Raw genomic sequence first — 16,458 nt, forward strand, 5'->3', positions numbered from 1 at the left:
CTGTGGCCTCACACTGGCCACCCAGGGAAGGAGAATAAGGAGTAGAGTGTTCAAAGACTGAACTTCAAGCCCTGCTGCCCTGGCCAGTGCTGTCCAAGCACTTCTCTGGTGTCAGGTGCCCCGGGCAGGTGCTGCAGGCGCAATCCTCCACACCACTGGGACATTCACCCATGGCAAAATAGCTTCCAGAAACCATCTGTGGCCAAACTGCCCTGGGGTCCCATAGGAAAAGATGCTGAAACTGGATTTTTCTCAAAACCTACTCAAAAGAGGGGTTTGCAAGTGTGAAGAGCTGCTTCAAAGCAAAGGAAGCAGCTGGTGCCCGAGCCAACACAGAAACCAAAACCCTGCTGCTCCCAGAGCGGTGACAGTGCAGAGAGTGGCCACAGCCTGTGCCAGGTGAGACCCGGTTTATATTTGACACGGTGGCTGGAGCACCCAGCCAGCTTTTGCCATCCTGCTGCACTCTTACTCTCCAGAGTGCTGTGCCACACCCATGGCAAGTTTGGCAGCATCTGGGAACCAGCTCTGCCTGTCTGCTCTTGCTGCTTACCTCTGGGAGAAAACCCTCATCACCCAACGCCAGCGTGCCCAGCAGTGTAGACCACCCAGTGGGCAGCGGGGTACACAGCCATGTCCCCGGTACACAGGCCCTGCTCCCTCCAGCAGGCACTGTCCCCAACAGCACCCTGGACCACACAAAGGGACACAAAGACACCCAGAGGTGCCCAGACCTGAGCTGAGCGGTTCCAGCAGCAAGCACAGCCAAAACTGGACAGCTTTCTAACTCTGTGCTCACATGATGAGCAGAGCAGCTCCCAGGACACTCTGCACCATCATCTTTTCTTTTGCGCTCTCCCTGTATCCCGTGCCAAAAGTTTCCCGGTGGCAATGGGCACACTGTGGGAGAAGGGAAAGCTCAGCTCTGCTCTGCTCTCTAGACCCGCCAAGAGCAGGGGCTCAGGTGCTACAGAGGTGCCAGGAGTTTGCACTGCTGCCAGGTCCCACTTCCCCTCTCCTCCACATGTGCCTGACGTGGGACAAATGCCTCTGCCAGGCTGAGGGGGGCAGGTGCAGGAACTGGGGAGAAGCCCAGCGACGAATCCGGCAGGCAAAGACTGTTCCAGAGCCTCTGGAAGTAGAGGGGCAGCTCAAAAAAAGAAGTGAAAATGGAAAGGGTGCTGGGTAGGAGGTGACAGGCAAACGTCCTGCGGGAAGTGTCTCCATCCATCTCAGCCGCAGCACCCCGGCTGCACGATGGGATGAGGCCAGGCAGCGCTGCCTGGCGCGGCACAGTCCGGGAGCCCTTGGCAAGCACATCCCCGCCTTCACGGGGAGGCTGCGGCTCTCTGGGGAGGCCAGGGCATGGCAAGGAGCTGTGGGTGCCCTGAGGAGGAGCCCCCTTTGTGTCCCCAGCCCCGCACCGCGCCGCAGCCCTGCGCAGGCACTGCCATCTGCAGGCAGAGCCCCGGCGCCGGCTCCGGCCGCCGCCAGCACCGCGACCCCCGAGCCGGCAGGGACCCGGCCGCCGCCCCCAGCACGGCTGCGGCCACCGCCCGCCGCCGCACACCCGGGCAGGGAGCCCTGAGCCACGGGACTCGCCCAGCCACGAGCAGCCGTCATTACACACATGGAGAAAAGGGCAATGGCTTCTCCTCCCCTCTGCCCAAGCAGCCGCACAGGAGCTGAGCTCACTCAGCTGCTCAGGAGGAGCAGAGACCCCAAACCCTGCTCACAACCTCTCTCGCACGGAGCAGCAGCAGCACCTCTCCGCTCTCCGAGGGACGACAGGGGGCTCCGTGTTTTGAACGCAGCGAGGGAATTGCTTGTAAGGTGTCCCCTGGAGCCTCACGCTGGCCTGCAGGAGTGGAAGACCCCTCCTCTTCCCTCTAGGCAAGCGGCACTTGCAGCTCCGTGCCCTCTTCACACTGGCGCAGCCCATGGGGGATACACACCCCACTCACTCCCAGTTTGTGCTGCTTTTCGTGTGCCCCCTATGAACAGCATCGCCACAAAACTGTCCCCATAAAATTCCACCCACGCTGAGAAGGCTGCCTGCCAACAGGCAGAGATGTGCCAGCAGGGAGAGACCCCTGCTATAACCAAAGTACAGCGTCTCCACCAGAAAATGGTCAAGCTCATGTCTTTCCACTAGTTCTGCCTCCTGAAAGGAGCCCTTATCCCAGGTGGCTCCATCTATGAGGTCTTTACCCTCTTGTGTACCTGGAAGGAAGGAAAGCATCCTCCAAGGTCACAGGAAAGAGACACAGGACACTCCATGCTGCAGAGGGGATTTTTCAGAAGTATTTATTTCACTGCTGACACTGGGGCTGCAGGAGGCAGCTGCTCCCTGAGCTGCCCTGCACTGCAGAAACATCACCCCCCTCAATCACAACAATCCACGGACGGTCGGTGTCTGAACGGTGAGACCTTCCAGCACCTACATTACACAGACCTACATCACTGGGACATTCACCTGGTAGGGACACCACTTAAAAGGACTTAAAATAATGATAATAATTATACTAAAGCAATCTACAAAGTAACACTTGGAGGCATCATGCAGAAACTGGATTACTTTAGACTACATGGCAGCTCAGATTTACTGGGTTTATCAGTGGACGAGTGCTGACTGCTTCTCTGCCAGTCCAACACGGTGCCAAGTTGGGGAGCATTCCCAGACAGGCCAACAGCTGTTTCCCACCCATGGCAGGAAACACTTCCAGGCTCACAGTTTATACATCCAGAACTACACAAGGTTATGTGCTTGTCAAAGGTGCTGGGAAGTCCTGCAACTTCCTGTGACACTACTTTCTTCCTCTACCAAGTGGCAGGCACTTGAGTGCAGCAGTGCTGGACCTCTGGGGTTGCTTCTTTTTTTTTTTTTTTTTTAATAAAACCAAAATCTGACTGCTAAAATGTTATTCTTAGCACAGGTGGACCAAAAAAAAATTTAAAAAATGACATTACAGTGGTGATATACAGATTGGCCCATAAGAAAGAAGAAGCTCTATACTATTGCCCCATAATGAGTTTTTCTTCACCTACAGTTTCAACTTCCCAAGTGAGGTAGGGAGAAGGTGAGCACGGGAAAAAGAGGTGGTGTTTCTAAAGGATTCCACGGTTTTAAAGTTATCCTAATCCTTCATGTAAAGTGTTCTTTAAAGAAACACTGCCTTTTATTCACAACAACATTCAGTTTTGGTTTTTTGGTTGTTTTGGGTAAGGGAAACAGGGAGAAAGAAAACAAGGATCCCAGAGATGAAATGCTGGCAGTTTTGACACATTTCGGAAGGAAAGCACAGTTATAAAAAGGAAGGAAATTATGTAGTGAATCTGCATCTAGAAGGGAAAAATAGAGAGTGCTGACATAGTTTGCACTGTGCCCGTTCCAACAGCATTGAATTACACACCCTGTTCATGTGGAAACATACTGTCACACACAGCTGTCAGGAGAGGGAAAGTGGACACTTAGAAATCCGGAGTTTAATTTTGCAGGAACCAGTTAATACAGAAGCCTTCCACTGTCCCTCCTAGTACTGGACAAAATGTATTTTAAGGCATAGTTTAACATCCATTTCTTCCTAAAGCAATTTAAAGTGTAACAAGCTGGGATGTCAGACACAGAACACTCGACAGGTATTCTGACAGAGGTGAAAGCTGGTTTATGTACAGTGAAATATTTGCCTTCAAACAGGGGAGTCTTGAGAAAGAAAGAAAGAAAGAAAAATAACTGCAGACCCAGATTCTAAAAAAACAAACATTACCAACACAAGGAATGTTCATTAGAGTCCAGTTCCCACTAGAGCTACTCAACAGGAGGACGTACAATGTGATTATGCTAAACAGCACTGATTGACTGTTCCCAGAGTGTCCCGGGAGGGGGAAGAACCTTGGGAGGCCAAACTCTGCAGTATCCTAGTGCAAACTGCCTCAGAGGAAAAGCCTGCAGTCAACAAGCCTTTACACCTATTGTTAGGCTCCACTAAGAGATGCAGTAGCCAGGTGTCACCTAACAACTTCAGGACACTCCTGTAAAAGTGATGGTCCTGTGTGGATTCTAATGCACATCCCCCATGAACAGTGTCCTGCACACATCCACCTGCCAGGCTACCGGCTTTCCCTCTTCCATGACTGAGCCAGCTCACAGCCACCAGAACCTCACATAGACAATCAGCATGATGAAAAACACAGCTACAGCTGCCAGCTTGGCGTACGTGGAACGCATGTTCAGGTACTTTGCGTCCTGGCGGTACTTCTTGGACAAACTGGACAAGTTGTTGGCCTTGGAATCAAGAGCTGTTAAAGAGAAAGGGGAGAGAAGTTAGTCAGGACTGCCTGAATGTTCCCCAAATGTTACATTAAGTGTACAAGTTTCTCAGGAGCAGCTGGAAGCGCAGCGGTTTCACATGGCAGCATGGCCTGTGCCTCCCTGCAGTGCTTCAGTGCTTGTCCTGCTGGGTGAGAGCCACCCAAGCTGGTGAGGTGCTGGTCTCTCCCCAAAGAAGCACCTGCCAGGTGTTTCAGAATACAACTGATCCAACTGAAATATCCACTGTGTTCCCTGCTTTTCTCAGGAGGGTCAAGCCTTTCTCTTCAGGACGCTCTGCCCACACAGCTGACCGAGGAGACATAGAACTGTGTGCCAAACAGTGGCCATTCCCAGTACCTGACAGTGCCTCTCCTCGCTGTAAGACCTCCTCGATGTTGGCCACCATAATCCTCTGCACATCTTGCAGCTCTGTGTTGATGGAGCCCAGGTTCCTCCTCGCCCGGCTATCAATGTAGAGCTTCTTGGTTTTCTGGATGTAAGTGTCTGGAAGGAGATAGGGCTATTAGGGGGAGTCTCACCTAACACAGAGCAGCCTGGCTGCTGGAGGAGTGGGAGCATTGCTGCGACAGCCAGAAGACTACATGCAAATATTCCCTGGAGTGAGGCCAAGAGACTAAAAGCAGGTCATCAGAATCTGAGGACATATACCATTTCCCCACCACTTCTCTATTCTCCTGCTCAGAACACCCGTGTCTCTAGTGCCAAGGAGAATTTGAACTGTCAATTCTATAGGACAAGCTGCAGAGAATCCTGTAGCTGCTGCTCCCTCCCAACAAGAAGTTTCCCTAGCCATAGGGAGAGGGACCTCACCAAATTCAATGAAGGAATAGGGCCTGGACACTGTTGGAACCTTCTTGCCATGCTGCTCATCAAACTCTGAGTGCAAGTCTTCCAGGTAAGCAAAGGCCAGTTTCTTGGGGAATCCAGCTTCACACAGGACCAGGTAACACACTCCTTTCTCAATGATGTAGCTAAAAGAACAGCAGACAGAGCATTAATCAATCAGTTTTGAACCTATCCTATCAAGCACGACCCTGCATACCTTTATTCCTATGAGGCAATGAGAACTGGGTACAAGAACTTCAGGTTTTCTATGACTGGATAAAGTGTAAACCTTTCTGCAAAGCAATAGCTTATCTTTTCTTTGGCCAAAGTAAATTTTCTTGTAGCCTCAGACCCTACACCCCTGCCATCAGTCCTGGGCTTTGACTTCAGTTGAATGGCCTGTGAATACCATTAGCTTAACAAAATACCAGCAACAAAAGAGTTATAATTTTGGACTATAAAAGAGAGAACACCCTGCAGTCAGGAGGAGGGGAGCACAAGAAAATTTGCCAGCAGAGTAGAGGGGAAGGTGGCCAACACATCTCTAACTGGCAGCATAGCCAAGTACCTGAGGCCCACAAATGGGAAGTTGAGGCACTGAGATGAGGAGACACACAGGAATTTGGTCTCAGTGTGCTAGGAAGCCACCCAGTGACTACCAGCTGTCCCTTTCCATTTCAGAGGGCTGGATATCCCCTTCCTCCACCACCACCATCCTCTTGGAGGGGTGCTGCTATGTACATGCATCACCTCAAGGACACCTGGGGAAGAGTATTGGCGTTAGATGGGTTCTGGTGACCTTACAGGCTTGCCATGGGTGGGTGTGACCGTGATACCAGTTCTTTAGCTGCAGGGTGAGGAGCCCCAAAGCACACAATGACACCTGCTACTGTGTAATGCTGCTTGGTTTGCCCTGCAGCTGAGGGCACATGGGTCCTCTTCTCATCCCACCACCAACCTTGAGATTATTTAGGCTTCACTATATCACTCTGCTGCTCCACATTCCCAACTGAATTTTCCTCCTCACTCAGTCAATATAAAAATAAAGGCTACAATGCTCCCACCAAAACCAAGGGGGTGGAGACAGTAAACAGCCCTGTAAACACTTTTAAATGCTTATCTATATTCTTCAGAGTGGAGTGTGAATGCTACTTTTAGGTTACCTTCCTTTGACTTTCTGCGTAATGCCATTAAGCATTAGTCTGGTCAGCATAAAGATTAGCAGTGTATTAAAGAAATGATCCAGTCCTCAGGGCACCGTAGTAAAATAAGCAGCTTAAAAATTTTATTAATAGACACATCAGGCTTCCTCCCACTCCCCACTGTTTTTCCAGATACCCCAACAGGGCCATGTCCTCTGAATTAGCCATCCTCAACTTGTTCCTGGGCTCAGGAGTATCCATTTCTCCTGCCTCTATATCGCCTGTGTGTGAACCCTGCCAGCCTTCAATCAACAACTGATCTACCCCAATCAGAAGCAAGAAACTCCAGTTGCCATAATCCATTCCACAGCATGTCCCCATGTGCCCATGGCCTTTGTTCCTTTTTATGTTCCTCAGCTTGGACCACATCAGTGCCTAGACTAACCCTACACTACATCATCAAGCCTCTGTTCTTCCCTTACCCCTGGAGACCTGCTTGACACATTGGGGTTGCTATATATCATCACCTGGAGCTTGATTTAGCCACTGCCATGATGAGCAAGACTTGAGCAAATCTTCTGAAATAAGGAGAACCAGTGTCAGAAGGGAATTCTGACAGCATCGCTGGAGCAGCACTCTCCAGTTGAGAGCACTCTCAGGAACATGTCCCATCACCACAGCTCTGTTTATCTGTGCCTGGTCCTGCCTGGAACTCTTCAGCTGCCCTTCCCACTTGCTTCTCCCTGATGTGATATTCAGTACGTTGGATTTAAAGCTGGTGTCTGTCAGCACACAGAGAGCGAGCTCACCTAACTCTGTCCCAGATTCAGACAATTTTGTCAAGTTCAGACCAGAGCTCCTGCACAGCTGGGCTTCTCAGTTTTATACTTTGTGGGCACCTCCAAGCTTCAGCACAGCAGCTGCCTGCATGTCCTCACACGAGGGGCAGATGTGGCCATTTGCCACTGTTAACTCTGCACACTGAGTGCAGCCATTAGGTTTCTCATAATTATGTTGGACATTTTGAGAGAAAAGCTTTATCCTGGTAACAGTGGCAAAGACCAAGGGTTACTTTTAAACGACAGGTAAGAATCACTTCAGCCATCCAGCAGCCAAAGGTCACCTACTTACTGACAGCACAGCAGATGCCATCAGTGTTCCTGTACCTGGACAGCCCCCAGTGCTGCAGCTGAAAGGGTGACACAGCTTTTGCAGCTGAAGCCTGGGCATTGCATTTGACAGAAATCACCTAAATGGTCACAATTTAAACGTCATGTTTCAGCAAGGCTTGGCTCTGCTTTGAATTGATGAAGCTAAAGATGTTCAACACCACCTCAGCAAGTTCAGCAATACCCTTGGCCACACTAACTCCCACCACAAAATGCTCTGTTCTGCTTTGCGCTGCCCTCAGCAGTCAGAGCTCTGATTTGGCAGGAAAAAATTGGTGTGCTGAGTTAACGAGCAGTGTGGTCATCAGTCAGCGTTATTTTAGACTAAATCTCAAATTGCCCCATTACCTCCTCTTCCTGTAGAGGAAGTTTTCTCACCTGAAAGTATTCTTTTCACACAAGTCCTGCTGTAATGTCCCACCTCAAAGGAGGCAGCTGTGAGTGCTCTGCAGCAGCAGCTGTCAATGGCCAGCAAAACCTATCTAGGGACTAACTCAACCCAGAAGGAGGAACACTGCTGTCCCTGCCTGTCTGCCAGCCAGGTAAGCTGGCTGTTCCTTTGAGACAGCTGTCAAAACAGGCCTGCCCAAGCCCTCCCTCCTCATCAGAACTGGTGACATTACAGCCATCACTAAGAGGCTTTGATTTCCTGAGCAAGTGTTGCCACCTTCCCAGACATCGCTTGGCTTGCATCATGGAAGTAACTCAAGAAGGAGTTTACTGGGATTTACACAGGCTCTTTCCCAAGGCTTCATTGCCAGTCAGAGCTACACCCATGCTGTGCCAAGGAAACACTTAAAAAGGAGGGAGTTTTTAAGTTCTATGAAGTTCTAACTTGTAGAAAAAACAAGATGAAGAGCAGCACTTAGCAGTTAACTCTGGCAACAACATCCAAATCCAACAGGAGATGGGGATGGCCGGGCCAATCAGGGCCATCCTTTGGCAACTGCAACTCCCTATCAAAGGCAACCAGAAGCCCAGAGAAAAGATTTTAAAAAATCTTGTCGCAGTTACCATATGTAAGACAACCGCAAGAAAAGTATCCTTCAAAACCTCATGGCTTTTGCCAAAGATTGCCCATCCAAAAAACTCCTGTTCCCATCTTTCCATGTCGCCGAATCTCTGAGCAAAGGGACAGGGTGGGAGATTTGCTAAAGGGCTCCTGTTATTGGAGCAGAGGCCTAAAGCCAACCTTGCTCTGCATTCAAAGGCCACCACCCCCTCACCCAGCCATAAACACACACCCAGTCACCCGGAATCACATGGAAACTGAGAGGGATCCTGCTGCTAGTGGCATGGCAGAAGTGGTGCCAAGTGTGGGAATCATTCCTGCCACAACTGCACAACTCTGCTTGGAGACCTCACCTGGCATCTGATCTCAGAGACTTGTAACAAGTATTCGTGTCATGGCACAATTCTGATTCCTGACAGGACCTTGACTAAGTTCTCAGGCATTATTCTCCCAGGTAATGACATGTCACAGAAAGAAGCATTTCCTTTCTCACACACGAGCTTTCCTACCTTTCAGTGACTGTCAATTCCCCCTCTGTTCACCTGCCTCTCCACCTCCCCTGCTACTGATTAAGGAATATGAATGTCTGACCTGTACTCTCTGTAAGCTTTCCTTATTCCACATCCAAGCTCCCTTGCAGGTGTACTACTGGAGAGTGCCAAAAGTGCTTTAAGTCGAGAGCTCCCAAACAGTCTAGGAACTAATTAAACACACCCAACAAATCTACCAACAATAAGACTGAACCTACAAGATGAGAGAAAGAAGTTTGCCAGACATTAGACAATAATAATAAAAATATTCAGAACTGCTCCGTGTGCTTCTAATGCATGAAAAGCTGGGCTCTCACAGGGCACAGAGAGGACAATCCTGCGCCAGAAGAGCTCACAGTGGTACTGCCAGGCTGGCTTTACCAAGGACATATCTCTTTAAAGACAAGATACAGGAGGTCCAGAAGACACAGCAAAGTTATAACAGAGAGTGCAAACAAGCAGAAAAAACTGAAAGGGAACAGAACCTGTATTGTCTTCTACAAAGGCAGAACTATGACCCTGGGTGAAAATCAAGTGCCAGATACCTGTGCCAAGCAGCGACAACTCAGACACTCTCCACTTCCCACAGCTACTGCACTCCAGCGGGGCTGACAGGCTGCCTCTTCCAGGCAGCCCCGCTTCTACCAAACCTTCACCCTGACTCAGAAGAGCCCTCGCCTGTTTCCACGGCAGAGGAGCCAGTATCCCCCACATCCCTCCCGATACTCACTGGAAAGCCATGGCTCCTGCCTCCAGAGTGCATCTCGTCGGGGACTGCTCGTTCAGCTTGCGGAAGAGCTGCTTCGCCTGGCTCTGGTACTGCTGCAGGTCGCGGCCTGACTGAGAGGGCAGGGAGGGAGGAGAACGGGCTATTGGGGCGGTACCGGAGAAACACCGGGGGGGCTCCGGGACTGCCGGGACCAGCCTAACAGCACCGGGCAGCTCTCCGCCTCCCTCCCGCCACCACCGGGAGGGAAACGCTTGTGCCAGAGCCCCCCTGATGTGCGAAGGGACGGCGCGGGTCCCCGTGGGTCGCCCTCCGCCCGCTCCTCACCGACACACCGGCCCCTCCCCGCCCGCCAGCCCCACCTGCTCGTCCTCTTGCATGGAGGCGGCGAGGGGGAGCCCGTCCGCCACGCGGGCGATCATCGTGAGCAGCACCATAGTCGCGCCCGCCGCCCGCCCTGCCACGGAGCCGCCCGGAAACTGCCACCGCCGCTTCCGGTCCGCGGCCGCCGCGCCACCGGCACTTCCGCCCGGGTGTGGGAGGTGCGGCGGCACCGCGCGCCTGCGCAAGACAGGCCACGCCCCTCCGCGGTGGCCACGCCCCCATGGACAGACGCGCCCTCTTAGAGCCGACGCGGCCCCTCCGCAAGGACACGCCCCCGCCGCTCTGCCCACGCCCACTAAACATGACCACGCCCCCTATAAGGCCCCGCCCCTCGACAGGGACACGCCCTCCCCAGGAAGCACCGCCCACACTCAAGCCACGCCCTGCCAAAATAGCCGCGCCCACCGCAGAGCCGCGCCCCTGCACCCTCAGCCCCGCCCCCTGTGACGCGCCCCCCGCGGGCGGGGCGGGGCGGTGGCGGCGGCCCGGTGGGCGCGCGCCAGGCCGGCGGGCACAGCCATGGCGGCGGCGGCGGAGCGGAGCCGCCTCAGCTTCCCCGGCGGCACCGGGGCCCTGGGGCGGCCCGTGCCTATGAACCTCTTCGCCACCTGGGAGATCGACGGTTCCAGCCCCAGTTGCGTCCCCAGGTAACGGGAGGGCGAGGGCGCGGGCGCGGACCCCACCCCCTTCCTCCCCGAGGCTTCGCGGCTGCTTCCTCAGCCTCCTTTCCCAGCACCTGTGCTGTCCTTCCCGTAATTTCAGGGTCCCTTCCCACCCCTCGCCTCTACCGCAGTAACGGGCACGGCTCCTCCTGTCCCTTCAATGGGTTTTGGGATGGGTGGAGGTGCAGGGACCCCCGACTCTAAAAAGGGTGGGGGGGTTGCTGCCGTCTATGTCATGTGTGTGAGGGGGTCACCTTCACAGTGAGTGTCCCCCCTCAAACCCCTAGCGTGGGATGTGTACTGGTGGCAGGGTTTGGGGCTTCCCCCGAGCCCCGCCATCCCCCGGGAGTGTCCTGTTAACGGCGCCTTTCCCTGGGAATGCCCCACAGGGATGGGCTTGGGTTGGGCATCGCTTTCTCCAGTGCTGGTTTTTCACCCTGTCCCCGTCTTGTCTGTTTCCCCGCCTCTGGTGTGTGTAAACACGCGGCCGTGGTCCCTGCCTGCGCTGTTTTTAGCCCGCATGGGAGGCATTCCTCTTAGTTTTTCTAAATTTTGCGCTCTTCAAGCCTAGCTCAGAACAGAATGCCTGAGACAAATCTTTTCCTGAGAAAAATCTTTGAAGCGCTTCTCATTCTCTTTTTTTTTGTTTTGTTTTAAACAAGGACATAGTGAGCGAGCAGAAAAGGAACAGAGTCATCAGGCTGACCTGGCAGGAACGTAAAGCTTTGCAAGCTTTACAAACCCCCCCAAATCCCTCTGTCTTCTGTGCCATCCAGATAGCAGGCTGGACTTGGTGGTCATGCCCCTGTATTGGAGGGACGAGTAACTATCTCGGCATAAACACTGCCCACAGTTGTAGTGGTTTGACATCGTGGGCAGGAAGATAGAGGGGTAGAAGCAAACCTGAGTCCTGCAATTGCAGGTAATCTCGGTTTATAATACTTTATCTGTGCTAGCAGTGCCTTGAGCAGCAACCTTTTCAGCCTGTGTCTCGTTCTGCCTTTCTTTTCTGCAACGGGAGATCTTGGAAGGGATTGGCACCCAGGGGAATGTGCCCCTCTTCAAGGAGTCCCTTTGCTATGGAAGTTGTTGCCTGGATGAGAATAGCTGGAGGAGCAGTTGGTGCTTTTTCATTTTTGCACTAGACAAGAAAGTGTCCCTGCTCCTGGCATGGGGTTGGACTTAAATGATCTTTAAGGTCCCTTCTAGTCCAAAGCATTCTGTGATTCTGTAGTTCCAGCACAACTGGCATTGTCCCTGCTGTGCAGAGGACACGGAAGCATCTCGTAGCACTGCTCTGAAAACAATTCTCTCCATTGCACCCTTTGCTACAGGAAGGCAGTTGGGTTTCCATCTCATCCAGCCTTGTAACAGTGGCTGTTAAACAAATAAAAGCCCAAATATCTGACACTGTCAAGGATTTTTCATTCTGCATTATCATTTATGCTGATATTGCAGATCTGCAAACGAGCTCACAACATAGCCTGCTTGTTTGCAAGTCTGTAGATGACCAGAAAATGCAGTGTAAGGACACTGACCCTGCTTTGATGTGGTAGGGGGTGGGGTGCACAAAATAGCAATTAGGGTGGGTCCTGGGTGCTGGAATTGTGGTGGGCAGCAGATTGGAGGCAGCTGGTTGAGGTGCCTGAGAGAATATGGGGAATGTAAAGCACATGTGGATATCTGGGCAGGTGGGACAGAACTGGGGTTTGAGGGGGATAGTCTGGAGTTGCTGAAGCAAGCTGTGAAGCAGGGGATGATGAAAGTGCTCAGATTGCCTGCCCTGAGGCATTGATGGAAGAACTGGGGCATTTGGGACCTTCTAGGAACAAAGCTTTCAGTTGAGGGAGTTTGTATGTAACAGTGGGTCCCTCTGCTCTCAGCCCCGTTGTTGCCATCACCTTTGCCTGCTGTTCCTGCGTGCTGTTTTTCCCTAGAGCCAGGGGGATAAGCTAACATCCAGCTGCTGCATCTGCTGCTGCCAACCAAATGAGCCTGTCTTTCCACAGATGAGGAGTTTTCTGCTGCACATGCAGTGCCCCCCATGGGCTGGGCACGTGTGCAAAGGCTGCATACAGGCTGCAGCGTGTGACAGGTCTGCAGCTGTAGCTGTGGGTGCCAAGTGGCTTTTGTTAACCTAAAGTGAGGTTAGGAGCAGCTGAGGTTGCAGGTTCTGCAGGGATGTTGGTCCTATAGCATGGTGAGGTGTGTGCTGGGCAAACACCGAATTTTGCAGCAGTCTCCAGTCAGTGCTGCTGTTTCTAATAATTTGTCGTCATGCTTTGCATTTCATTACAGGCTTTGCAACAGATCTTTCTCTCAGAGAAAGCAGGAGTTTGAAAGCCTTTAAGTTACGCCTCTGCCTTTTAAGTTCATATTGTAAGGATTTTTACTATGGCACAGTAGCATTTAGGATTCTTTATCTTAGAGTGAGAGTTACTAGAGTGAAAACTTCTGTGTGGGAAACCATATCCCAAATGAGCTTGTTGTCCCAGCAAACATCTGTTGGGACATGAGAGGCGGATGTGGAGGAGACTGGGCCTTGGTGTGCAGTCAAACGCTGTGGAACTGCCTTGGTCTCTTCTGAGATTTCTACCAGTTATGAGTTCCCTTCTGGGTTTCTGTTGGCAGGACGGGCTTTCCAAGCACAGAAGAGATTTGAACTTGGCACAAAGTCAGAAGATTCATGAAGAGGAGCATGTGTTTGGGGAGGGAATGTTGCTTCCTTTTATTTTTGGTTCAGTAAATGTTACCCCATTTCTATGGTGTTTCTCCTAGTGTAAGCTGGAGCAGGGGGGGCTGGGTGGAAGCAGTGCCTGGAGTGATCTGTGCCTACACTGCTCGAAATTGTGTGGGTGGGTGTTGAGGTGGAGGGCCTCATCTGGATGTGTGTATGCTTCCCAGATGATGGCTGAGAGCTGGACTGTGGGAGGGAGATCTTGAAGGCACTGCTCTTCAACACACTCTGGTAGGTCATTTTCTGAAAGTCCATTCAGCTTGGGTGGGGTGTCAGCAAAATCTGGAAGGCTGCCTTGGTGCATCCATGGAGTTTCCTTGTGTGAAAACTGTGTCTAAACTTACGGAAGAATAATAGTGAAGAGTCGTGGTGTTGTTCTGCAGTTGTGTGCTTAGTGTGAAACACGAGGTGAGGTGGTGTTTCGCATTTGTTCTGGCCTCTCTTACTCTTCTGCCATCTGCAGAAATGATTTTCTGATTTATTCTTCAGCACATGTAGCTCCTGGGAGGTTTGACCATAGTGCTTCTGAAATGCAACTACTTTCTTTTAGTCATCCCAGAAATGTGACTCAAAATGTCTCACTATCTGGGCGTATCCACTGCATACCAGAAGGGAGAGATGCCTACCTTCTCCTGCTGTTTCTTTCTTCTGTGCACTGAAAGACCTTCCTTTGAGGAAGGTTACACTACATAAAGTTCTCCCTACTACCTGTAAACACTGAGAGTGATGTTCTTGCTGCATGGCAGTGAGAGAATCAACGCCTTTTCCTCTCATTTTCCTCACACTGAGAAAGTGGAAGTAAGAATTCTGTGGATGTTGGTGTTGGTTTTTTACTTTCCAATCTTTTGATGAATCTGTAGGTGTGAATGGCAGGATGCAGTACTGTCCCATCTTGAAGGAGCCTCATGAGGAGATGGCACCATGCGGAGGTTGTCCAGAGGAGGAGTGGTCTTGGGGGGAAAGTTCTGTTGGAAGGGTCTGCTGAAGCAAGAGAAGGCAGTAATAACCAGTATTCCCATTTGGAGTAGGTTTTGTTTCAGGCTACTGCCTTAATCGTCACAAACTTGTAAAAATTGCTGCTAAGCTTTGAACTGTAAAATGAAGTTCAGTGGATTGAGACCAAACTGGATGTGGAGCAGGTGTGACCCAGTGTCCCTTGGGGACATGAAGGAAGAAGCCTGTGGAACAGACCTGTGAAAAGATGGTGCTGGAGATCTGAGGTTGTTGACTGGGCACTGCCTGAACATTTCATATGTTTGCTCACCTCTGGAGCTTGCCTGCTGGGTCAGGAAACGTGAAAGGAGTCCAAACACATCCCCTGGACTCACAGGAGGTTGGGGGTGCCGGGATGTGACTGCTCAGTGCTGTGGCATGGCCGTGCAGCACTCGGACATTCACACCAGCCCTGGTACGGACATCCCCAGGGGCAGTGGAAACTGATGGGGGTGATATTTCGGATTCACGGCAGCTGAGTGGATCCTGCTCATGCCCCAGGCTACGTGCTCCTCTCTCTCTGCCAGCTCCCATCTTCTTCCACTGACCTATCTGGCTGTCTGCTTCCTGGAGGCTAATGAGTTGCAGAGGGCTCTGTGAGCATGTAAAGGTGACAGCACCACAGATGTGTGACCAGGAGGGGCACAGGGAGGGCTGCTGGGGCATGGAGCCACTCCAGCAATCTGCAGGTTTACACCCATACATAGTAATTCCTTTTACTAGCAGTGTTCAGGGCCTTGTGACCTGTGTGAAGTCCACAGCTGACTCTTCCCCATGAGGATTTGCCACAAATTCGCTTGGAGGTGAAACACTTTGCCCCTTGGTGTGAGGGATGCATGCCTACACTGGGAATGGGAGCTTCTCTTGGCCAGTGAGAGCATGTTCTGCCCTGGCTTGAGCAATGGCATCTGTGCATTGTATCATCAGAGAAAGGTGAACAACTTGCTGGAGTAATAATTATGATCAGGTGATGCTACATAATTAAAAACACTGATTAATTCAGGTAGGGAGAGATGTTAATTTAAATGTATCTTAACTTTCTGTTCTGTGGGTATGCTAACATTTGGGAGAGAACTGTTGTTGGTTAGGATAACTTCTGGCACGTTCATTGTGAGCTGACAGTAGTTTTTCAGTACATTTGGAACTAGGAAAATGTCTAATTACTCAGATGACTAGGTACGTTTCAGCAGTGCTTATTTGGAAGCTTTGTTTTGACTTTGTTTGAATAGCATGAAATGCCTAACATTTTACCTTGTAAGGAAATTGAATACAGATGAGGGCACAGGACAGGCTTTAAAAATATCACTTAGGTGATGCTGAATGTGTGAGATGCATGAGGAAAATCATCCACAGCTTAGCAATGGACATAAATTGCTTGGAGTAAAGCGCAGTGGCCAGAACCAACCCTTCTTGGAGCTGGAACATCCTATTTCTCCTCCTCAGTCTTTGGGGAAGAGATCAAACCCAAGTGATCCCTAAGTATTCCCCATGTAAATCCTATCTTTGTATGATACTGCTGAATGTAATTTGGATGCTTGTGTTATTCAGTGGAAGCGTTCTGTCTACAGGCTGAGTGGTTTGTTGGAGTCAGAGTTCCAGTTAGACCTATTTTGAGTCATCTTTTAAGGTGAAGCTTGTGATGTCAAGAACAGCTCTGAAACAGATTTTAAAATCTCAAAGCTGCTAGCCAAAGTCTCTGGATGGGATTTTACATGGTTTTCACCTGGATGCTTTATGCATGCCCAGTGCAGAAGGATGTTGGGAGTGGAAGGAATGGGCTGCTGTTTTGAAAGGCCTCTTTCCTTGCCTTCCACGAAGTGAGGATGCCCAAAGGACCTTCCCCTCGTGTCCCTGGCATGTCTGGCCTGTGCTCCTGCAGCCCTGCTTGGCAGGAGGTGACCCTGCAGCTGCTTGTCCAGGAAATAAAAGTGCTTGTCAAATGGA

General features: G+C 51.2%; 2 protein-coding genes across 18 annotated transcripts in view; one reads left to right on the forward strand and one right to left on the reverse strand.

The window, feature by feature from the left end:
- Positions 1-2,279: 2,279 nt before the first annotated feature.
- Positions 2,280-10,249, reverse strand: SEC22B (SEC22 homolog B, vesicle trafficking protein). The gene is made up of 5 exons (XM_069023026.1): positions 10,101-10,249; positions 9,742-9,851; positions 5,144-5,304; positions 4,670-4,816; positions 2,280-4,299 (listed from the first exon to the last, which is right to left on the reverse strand). The coding sequence occupies exons 1-5, from the start codon at positions 10,173-10,175 to the stop codon at positions 4,145-4,147; spliced, it is 648 nt and encodes a 215-aa protein (XP_068879127.1). The 5' UTR covers positions 10,176-10,249; the 3' UTR covers positions 2,280-4,144.
- Positions 10,250-10,605: 356 nt separating this feature from the next.
- Positions 10,606-16,458, forward strand: part of PACS2 (phosphofurin acidic cluster sorting protein 2) — a 74,362-nt gene continuing 68,509 nt past the window's right edge. For 9 of the 17 annotated variants that reach the window (XM_069022509.1, XM_069022510.1, XM_069022511.1 and 6 more), the window contains exon 1: positions 12,653-12,879. In XM_069022509.1, coding sequence (XP_068878610.1) covers positions 12,794-12,879 — 86 coding nt within the window. In that variant the 5' untranslated portion in view covers positions 12,653-12,793. The other 8 variants (XM_069022515.1, XM_069022522.1, XM_069022523.1 and 5 more) reach the window with 3 other exon arrangements.

This window comes from Aphelocoma coerulescens, chromosome 8 (assembly GCF_041296385.1).
Source record: "Aphelocoma coerulescens isolate FSJ_1873_10779 chromosome 8, UR_Acoe_1.0, whole genome shotgun sequence".
NCBI classification, from domain to species: Eukaryota; Metazoa; Chordata; class Aves; order Passeriformes; family Corvidae; genus Aphelocoma; species Aphelocoma coerulescens.

Excerpts from the sequence above, each read along its gene's own strand:
- SEC22B (XM_069023026.1), bottom strand. The coding sequence starts at position 10,175 with ATGGTGCTGCTCACGATGATCGCCCGCGTGGCGGACGGGCTCCCCCTC. Across the intron at positions 5,305-9,741 it reads GCAGGAGCCATGGCTTTCCA|CTACATCATTGAGAAAGGAG; the intron begins GTGAGTATCGGG and ends CTGTTCTTTTAG. Across the intron at positions 4,817-5,143 it reads CTATTCCTTCATTGAATTTG|ACACTTACATCCAGAAAACC; the intron begins GTGAGGTCCCTC and ends ATCTCCTTCCAG.